The sequence below is a fragment of the Aristolochia californica genome, unplaced genomic scaffold (assembly GCF_029961685.1).
Source record: "Aristolochia californica isolate CCGP_79_NKW_82.1479 unplaced genomic scaffold, dmAriCali1.0.hap1 SCAF_16, whole genome shotgun sequence".
In the NCBI taxonomy this organism is placed as follows: Eukaryota; Viridiplantae; Streptophyta; class Magnoliopsida; order Piperales; family Aristolochiaceae; genus Aristolochia; species Aristolochia californica.
This window is the reverse complement of record NW_027181837.1, coordinates 14,412,268-14,421,744: the sequence shown is the minus strand read 5'-3', so window position 1 is coordinate 14,421,744 and position 9,477 is coordinate 14,412,268. Positions and strand designations below refer to the sequence as shown.

At 35.8% G+C, this 9,477-nt stretch overlaps 1 protein-coding gene across 2 annotated transcripts; it reads right to left on the bottom strand.

Annotated features, from left to right (window-relative positions):
• Window positions 1–2,530: 2,530 nt before the first annotated feature.
• On the bottom strand, window positions 2,531–4,248 carry LOC137953844 (probable calcium-binding protein CML41). 2 transcript variants are annotated; one of them, XM_068801364.1, is made up of 3 exons: window positions 3,750–4,248; window positions 3,093–3,330; window positions 2,531–3,019 (listed from the first exon to the last, which is right to left on the bottom strand). In XM_068801364.1, exons 1-2 carry the CDS (start codon window positions 4,210–4,212, stop codon window positions 3,263–3,265), a joined length of 531 nt encoding a protein of 176 aa, XP_068657465.1. In that variant the 5' UTR covers window positions 4,213–4,248; the 3' UTR covers window positions 2,531–3,019; window positions 3,093–3,262. The 2 variants fall into 2 exon arrangements, with proteins under 2 accessions (XP_068657465.1, XP_068657466.1); XM_068801365.1 differs by having other exon boundaries at window positions 3,005–3,019; window positions 3,202–3,330.
• Between the last annotated feature and the right edge of the window lie 5,229 nt (window positions 4,249–9,477).

Below are 9,477 nucleotides of genomic sequence, written 5' to 3'. Positions count from 1 at the left end.
TTTAAGAGCCATGAGGAAGGGATAAAGAATTTTTTTTTCCTTGTTTTTTATCTTGCACGTAGGGTTGGCTTTGAATAAATTATATATAAAATTATGCAAAAATTTTAAAAAAATATAATGATAGGGGAGGTTCAAGATTGAATTTCAATAATAGATTAAAATGCACCAATATTAATCTTTTTTACTCCAATTTTTGTCTAGTTTGTTTTGTAATTTTTGAATCTGGCCATAATTTATTATGGTATCCTTAGTGCCCCTATATGAAAATTTATATTCTAGAAAAATCTAAAAATATTTTTCCTATGATACATATTCCCAAAAAAACCTTTAAATAAAATCTTATTACTATTAGTGACTTATTAGAAAATTACAAGAAATATTTTAAAACTTTTTGAGGGAAGTTAAATGGACCTTTTATTGTCTCTTCTAGGGAAATAAATAAAAATTAATAATCAATCTAATATATTATTATACTTATCGATAAATTTTTAATTAAATAAAATATCAAACACAAAATTGCAATGAAAATTGCTTCATGCTAAAAGTATTTCAGCATCAACTGTTAAATACTTATTCAAAAATTTTCTATACAGTTTTCTACCCCATCTTGGTAAGAAAATCTTACTAAGAAAACTATATGATTTTTAATAAAAGAAATTCAATTAGAAAAATGTTTAAAAAAACATGAGACACTAATAGTTTATAGAAACTTATTTCTATAAAATTTATTTTTAATTTTTTCGAGAGGAAAAAGTTTTTTTTTTTTTACTTTATGATCTCGCACGTGCGAGATCATCTTTGCGCGGGGGAGGGGGGAGATTATTTCTCCCCTAATTTCTCCCCTGAACTAGGTTCTGTTTTTTTGCCAAGACGACGCGGAGGGAAGGGGGTTATTGTGCCGAGGAGGACCTGTCATCGGGGATGACGGTTGCGACGAAGGCGGCAGCGATGGAAGCGGTGGCGACGAAAACAGAGGCGATGACGAAGAGAGGAAGAAATCGAACGGACGGCCACAGAGGCGACCAGTGAGCAACTGCGATGGCGGTAGAGACGGGCAACGAATAGCTGCGATGGCAGTAGAGGCGGCAACAACAGCCGACAGGAGGGGTTTGGCGATGATGAGGGGAGGAAAAAATTTTCCCCCTCGCTCCCGATCCCGCTCAGGCTCCCGCTCTTCCGCTCCCGATCCCGATACCGATCTGACTCACCTCGAGCCTGTTCGCGATCCGACGAACCGAGCTTGGCTTCGGTCGAGCTCGGCTTGTTAAGGTAAACGAGCCGATTTCGGTGTTTGAGCTTGGCTCGAGCTCAATAGATACTGAATCGAACCGAGCCAAACTCGAGCCGCTCGCGAGCCGGCTCGGTTCGAAGCCACCCCTAGTTACTCGTATACCTACCAAATCTTCCTATTACATAAGAAATCTTTGGTTTGATACAACTTGTTTTATACATTAGACTTTCACTAATTTGTTGTACTAGCTGGTTTACACTCCCCATCCCCAAACCGTTTCAAAACTTTTTCCGCACAATGAGATTGACTCAAAATAATTTATTTTTATTTTATAATATTCTAATTCCTAAAATTACACTCACTAACTCTACGACTTTCATGACAAAGTTATCACTGAGGTGTTTTTTTACTTTTAGAATTTTGACAATTTGATTTCTAAAAATAAAATATCATCTACATAAAGACATAAAACAATGAAAGACCTATCGTATGTTTTCCAATATAAACATTTGTCAAAATCACATATACTGAAACCATTAGAAAGAATCACCCAATCAAATTTTTATACCACTTCCTAGCAGCTTGTTTTAGACCATATAAGGATTTAACTAACTCACACATTTTATCCTCTTGATTAGGAACTTTAAAACCCTCTAGCTATTCCAAATAAAAATTTCTTCAAATTAGCCATTAAGAAATGTGATTTTAATATTTGTTTGATGGATTTCATGGTTATATGATGCAACCAGTGCCACTTGAACTATAATTATTCTAGTGAGATGAGAATAAGTGTCAAAAAAGCTAATTCGTTCTCTTTGAATAAAACCTTTAGTAACTAATCCAGCTTTGTATTATTATGTGGACCTATTAGGATTATGTTTCCTTATAAAAATCCATTTGCATCTTATTAGTCTAGATCCTAGAGGTAAGTTTGCCAATTCCCATGTATGTTATGAAAGAATTTAATCCGTTTCATGTAACTGCTTGCTTCCGTAAGTATGAATCAGTAGATTTCATCACTTCGGTATAAGTCAAAGGATCATGCTATGTGAAGAATGTCTAAATCGTCTCCTAAGTTCAATTTGTGTAATTACTTCGGTATCTTTGTTATGGGAGCTAGAAGTGTCTTCAACTTTTATCTTCCTCTTTCCTTTCATTAGGAAACACCAATTAAAACACAAAATAGACAAAACGGTAAAAGCTAAAAAACATAAAAATCAACAGTAGGGGAGAATGAGATTACCTTTGAGAAATAAGTAGGACGGATCTTCTAAAACAACATCAGCATGAGGTATTTGTTCGATCAAAGATAAATAATGAAATACATAGGATAAAAATGAAAAAAAATCAGTGTTAGGTCGGCGATGAAAAAAAAACCGAAAAGATTAAGAATAAAACAACTTACCTCTTTCCGTCACTTCCATCAGAGAGGAAGAAGTTCGGAGGAAGAAATCGAAGAGGGAGAAGATCAGAGAGGAAGAAATCGAAGAGGAAGAAAGAGAGTAAATAATCGAAAAGGGAGAATGAGAAATCCCCCCATTTTCACTGAATGCTGCCTGACGAATGTTATTTTCTCTTCCCCTGATTTCCGCCGAGAGAATGAAAGCAGAAGAAATGAAGTTGAAAGTCGACCTCCCACTTGCTCCTACTCAGTGCTCCCACCTCCCGACTCCCTGAAATCGAATCCCGGGCCCTCGTTAAGTTAACGAGTCGGCTCTCAAGCTTTCGAACCAAGAAAGATGTCTACAATCCCATCATCATTGATCAGCAGTACTGCCCCTTTACTTCCTGCAACAGAGCGGTAATTGATCAGTTAACTGATCTGAAATCTTTCTGACACCAAGAAAGAAAGAAATCATACACGTAAGATCTGAGTTTTGGTTGTTTTGCAGTCTCCATCACTGGTTAAGATCAGCGTCGTTCGTTTAAGAAACGTTAGGGGACTGTTGGCATAGATGGTTGCTGTCAACCTGTTGTGTAGTGAAGGCTTTCGATGCCAAGACGTGGTGCTCCAGGACATCTATTTGGAATTTAATGGAAGAGCCGACAGGTTCCAGCTCCGTGCACTTTTTTTCTTCCTTTTGTGTACGTTCTCATCACTGCAATGTAAACCATCTCAGATGAATTCAAGGGTTCATTTCTCTGCACTGAATTAAACCGTAAGAAATAGGCTTTTCTTTATATATATAAAAATTGGTTTTCAAAGTTAATAGAAAAGACACCGACTCTAAAGTTGGTAATACGTTTCCGTTCCCGCAGGCACTGAAATTTATATTTTTCCGATATTCACTCTTGAAATCCAATGAATAGCCGATATGGACTTCCCTCCTGATATTTTCACATTTCAAGAAGAAATCTTCAGATCAAAAGATACAGCAGAGACTTGAAAACAGACTATAGATGCAAACATTCATCCAAAACCTATTGCCAGAAAAATATTAAGTCATCATTTGGCAAAATTCATTGAAATCGATGACTCCATTGCCATCCAGATCGTAAGATCTTATCATGGTCTTACACTCATCCAATGATTTATCATCGCCAAGCTGATTCAAAATCCTCTGCAACGATTTGGGAGTTATGCAGCCCGATCCCCTCTCCACTTCGTACATCTCAAAAGCGATCTTCAGATCTTCGTTCTTCTTCTCGATCTGGTTATCACCTTCTCCTGTGTCAACCAAACGCAGAAAATCGTTGTAATCCAAAAGACCGTCCGCATCACTGTCGAGCTCAGAAATCACTGCCTCGACCATGTCTAACGAAATCACTTCACCTCTCGACGTGAAGAAGGTTCTCAGTTCATGGCTGGATATCTTCCCATCTCCATCGCCGTCGAAGCAACGGAACACTTCCAGCAAGTCCTGTGGCTCCTTAAAGGACGTAGCCGGGGAGGCAGGACTGGCCGGAAAGGAGGACCTCCGCCTATGGCCAGGGAAGTTGAGTTTGGAGGTCATGGTGGATAGGGAAAGCCACTTGGCCATTTGTGGGAGTTCTTAATTGGTCTGCAAATAAGAGAGCTGAGTGATGTAATTTATACCAGTCTGAAGAAGATTGAGAATTCATGGTTGGGTTTGTTGAGGAGGAAATTGCATGGGAACTTCCGGGAGGGCCCAGGTTGATTCAGGCAAAACCAGACTCTAGTGCTTGACACACTCAAATGGAGAACGACAGCAAGCATATAGTTTCCTAACATATTTCACTTTTAGGGGGGGGTTAGTCAACATTGCAGTGAAAATGAAGTTCACACTTATTACATAGTTCATTCAATGAAGCTGTTAGTGGTGCACCAACGCCAGTGTCATCAGAAAAACATATGTAATCGTCTCAGGCTAAAATCGTGGAATCAGTATTCAGCCCAAAATTGTGAATAATCCCCTTGAAGCCATCGTTCGGGGCGCGTCTTTCCTTCCCCGATGGATTTTTTTTCTCTCTCGCACTCTCTTTGCTCTCGGCCTTCCTCCCCTGAATTTTTTTTCTCCCGCTCTCTTCTTCCTCTCGTCTTCGCACTCCCTTCGGCTTCTTCTTCGTTCGTCGTCTTCATATCTCTTCTCCCTTCTCATCGTCTTCACATCTCTTTTCCCTTCATTGTCTTCACATCTCCTCTCCCTATCTCTCTCGGCCTCCCTCTCCCTTCTCCCTCTCTCGTCTCCCTCTCTCTTCTTCCTTTTTTCTCCCTCTCGACCTCCCTCTCCCTTTTCCCTCTCGTTCTTCTCTTTTCTCCTAAAGATCCTACCGATTTTCTTCGATTTAACCCATTTCGGTTTCAATTTCCTTCGATTTCCTCATTCCAGCAAAAATTTCTTCGATTCTACTTCGAGTTCCCTTGATTTCCCCATTTGGCTTTGATTTTCCCATTGGGTTTCTGTTTTCCCCAAATTTCAGAAGGTAATACTAAACCCTAATTTTTTAATTAATTTACTGTTGTATTTAATTTAATCTTAACTTTTGTTTGCGATATTTGTATTTATTTTTTAGTTTCTTCATAATTTTGGGATAAAGGGTTAAGGTTTATGGTATTAGGGTTCAATTTCGTCTTTATAGAGTATAATTTCGAGTTTTGGGTTAGGGTTTAGGGTTTAGGGTATTTAGAGTATGGTTAAGGGTATTAGGGTATTTAGAGTATGGTTAAGGGTATTAGGGTTTATGGTATTTAGGGTTTAGATTTTTTTTTAAAGCGTGGCCAAGGTACGGTTTATAGAAGTTAGTGTTTAGGGGTTTAGAGTTTGGGGTTATAGGGTTATACGGTTGAGTGTAAAAAGTTTAGTGTTTAGGTTCTAGAATTAGGGCTAGGGTTAAGGGTTTAGGGGTTAATGGAGTTAGAGTTTAGGGTTTGGGGGCTAATGGAGTTAGGTTTAGGGTTCAAGGTCTAATGGAGGGTGGTTTAGGGTTTAGGGTTTATGGGGCTAATGGATGGGTTGAGTCTAATTCAAACTAGGCTGAGTCGCCTACACGGGCGTCCATTAGCCAACAAAACCCGACCCCCATCACTGACAAGGTACGGTTCGTAGTGACTGTGAAGTCATATGGGGCCCTACCAGGGGTGTTCGGTAAATTTGGACTTGATGAGTGTGTTTTTGTATTGTTCTAGTCATTTGCAATGGAATTAGTTTAATTAATTTGTAAATGTTATCGAATGTTGATGAATAATTTTGATGTATTATAGAATGATCTTGCCATGTGGTGAGGAGATTCGAATGACTTATAAATATCCACCACGTGTTTTTTTAACTACTTATTTGTGTTTCCATGTGTCCCTAGTTACTATTACGGGTAAAGGTTGTCTGATAAAGTTTTTTTCATGAGAACCATCTCGGATTTAGATTATAAATGGCTGGAAGAAGACAACAAACTCCTCGATCATATGACATTTGGAACTTTGAGGATGACAACAAAATGCTCTATCTCTTAGTTGACCAGGTCAATATGGGGAACAAGTTGCCCAATGGGGTTTTGAAGCATGAGGTTTATATGGACTGTGTTAATAGGTTCAATGAATACACATTTAATAAAAAATATCATGAGCAACTCAAGAATCGAACAAGATCATGGAAGAAAACTTACCAAACAGTAATGAGTTGTCTCAGCACTAGTGGGTTCTACTCGAATGCAACCACACGAGTTACTGTTATTCTGTATGGCAAGACTACATCAAGGTCAGTAAATCATGCTGAACTGTTAAACATTTTGTATGTTTTATGCATTACTAGAAATCTATTCCAAGAGGTCTAAACATGTTCCTTTCTTGTAGGAACACCAAGATGCTGAGAAGTATAGATGTGAAGGGTGCCTACTTTACACAAATTTGCTTTGGTAGTGGAAAACTCAATAACTATGGGGACAATAAGTCAAACTAGTGTAGACATGTGCAATGATGTTCAACATGAGTTAGAACATTCACCATTGGACATGCTCGAGGATATCAATTTAGGTAGGGGTACTCCATCACCATTCATTAGCGGGAATGAGTCGGCACCTGATCAGTCTCGAAGTGGTAATCCGTCAACTTCAACTTATCATAGAAAGAGAACTGAAAGGTCCACTAATGAAACTTGCATATTCTTTTATGTAATGAAGGAAATCACCGCGGTATTTAGTGATGCTATCAAACCTAAAGATGGTAATGTCGGAAATAATTGGTTCGAAGCCGTCATGGAAATCCCAGACCTACAGATATAATTAAAGTTTCACGCTCCTGAATGGTTGGATATGCAAATTAAGAGGGACATGTTTACGAAGCTAACAGTGGAAGAGTGGCTCCATTGGCTTAAATATTGTTCTAGTGAAATGTAGTAATGAATTTTAAGTACACAATGTACTTTGGGACGAGTGTTTTGTATTTTAATGATTTTTTTTAATTATGGCATTGTAAGACTTATCATTGATAGATTATGAATGTCATTATGGTTAAGATTTGGTTTTTCATGATTGTTGGATTTTTATTGTGTGGATGAGTATAGACGTGGACAATTGAATGAATATATTTATGCATGGTTGTGATTCAAGGTAGGATGAGTGATTGAAGGTAGGAATGTGGGAATGTTGATGAAACTGGATTTGTGATTGGATATGGTTGTCTAGAGGTGTGATTGAAAAAGGGTTATGATTGAAGATAGTGGTATGTTTGTTTTTGTGACTTTTAGGAAGAAACAGAAATTATTTTTGTAGTCATCTCTTGTGCTTGTGGTGAATGTATTTGCAAGTTTCCATGGATATTACTACAGACAAAGAAAAGATTACAAGTATGTTAGCATTCACATGTATTTTGTTCGCCATGGGAAAATATTATCTCAGCCATTGCAATAGACGTGCACCACGTTCTTGTGGGATTGGTGGTCCGCTTTATTTGCAAAAAGGTATTAGAGAAAGCACATGTTAAATTTCAAAAAGTTTACAGGATGAATCAAAGTGTGTTTCACAAATTGGCAGAGATACTTAATAGTAGAGGATTTTTATCAGCCACAAAGACCATCTCAGTGGAAGAATAACTTGCATATTTTCTCCTAACTATTGGTCAACAACAATCGTATAATATCACATCAGAGATGTTTGATAGATCAAACTGGACCAGAAGTAGTTATTTCAATAAGGTGTTGAATTCTATTATCAAATTTCAATTTGATTCCATCAAACGGACTTCAGAACGCACTCACTCGAACGTTTTAAACAATCCAATGTTTTATCCGTATTTTATGGTAACATCACTTGCCCTCTAATGAACAATTTTAGATTAATTTATAAAGTTACTTTGTATTAATTAAAATAGTATAATTATGATTGTATTGGGGCTATTGATGGAACTCATATCAAAGCAAACATCCCACTTGAAGAACAACAAAGATTTTAGAACAGAAAGGGTTATCTCTCACAAAACGTGATGGCAACATGTACATTTGACATGCAATTCACTTATGTACTTGCTGGATAGGAGGGATTAGCAGCTGATTCCTGTGTACTAAAGAATGCATTGACTCGCGAAGATAGACTCTTTGTACTTGAAGGTAAATAATATTTTTTTATTCTATATCTTTTTGTCTATTATTATCTTCAATTATTTTAGGTGGAATATATTTTCTCCTTTAGGTAAATATTATCTAATTGATACTAATTATGCAAATCTGCCAGGATTTTTGGCTCCATATCGAGGAACTCATTATCATCTACAAGAATTTGGAGACAACCTTCCTAGAAATGATAAAGAGTTATTCAACCAAAGACACTCATCTTTGAGAAATACTATTGAACAAACTTTTGGTTGTTTAAAAGCTCGATTTTAAATGTTGAAAGGTGCTCCTTCGTTTTCTTATAAGATCCAAATAAAAATTGTAATAACTTGTTGCATATTACATAATTATATACATAGAGAGGATTACAATGATATGTTTGAATCGGAAGATGATGATTCAGGTGATGAGCTTGGTGGAGGAGGTGATGAGGTTCGATTAACAGGTATAAATGATAATGAAGATAGAGATGATATTGATGGTCTTGTGGATGAAAAAAGCCAATCAACAAACATTCGGAGGCAGCGTGCATTAGAATCCAGAAGAGTCGTACAATTCTGAGATACCATAGCGATTGATGGTTGTATTTTATAGCTTTTGAACATGTATTTTGTCATTCATATGTACTAAACAAGTAAGTTAATGATTTTAATATTAAATGCACGAACTCGTTGTTATATTCCAAGGCATAACGTTTGCTTTTATGCTATAAATTGTGGACTATTACGAGTAACTCGGTTCATTTTCAAGTATTTTTTTAAAGTTTTAATTATATATCTATATATATATAGATATGTTATTAATAATTTATCCAACGTTATTAATAAAATAATAGATTTATTTATTTATTATATTCATTAATTTATTACTATATTAAATTAAAAATTTAAGACTGGTAATTAAAATATTGTTAAAGAAAGCATTAGATCAATTATTTTGGTTTAATTATCCAATTTTTATAATTAATTTAATTAATCATTTTTTATTTTGTAAAAATATATTATTAATTAATACTATGTAAAAATTCCATCTTTTGTTATTAATAAAATAATTATTTTTATTTATTCTGTAAAAATATATTCATTTTTGTAATTACTGTATTAAATTAGTGATTTAATAGTCGTAATTAAATATTGTTAAAGTAAACATTTGATCAATTATTTTGGTTTAATTATCCCATTGTTATAATTAATTAAACCAATGGATTTATATTTTGTGGTAATATATTATTAATTAATAATATGT

Coding starts and splice junctions, on each gene's coding strand:
- LOC137953844 (XM_068801364.1), bottom strand. CDS start 4,212: ATGGCCAAGTGGCTTTCCCTATCCACCATGACCTCCAAACTCAACTTC. Junction 3,331..3,749: donor TGATAAATCATTGGATGAGT/GTAAGACCATGA, acceptor TTTACATTGCAG/TGATGAGAACGTACACAAAA.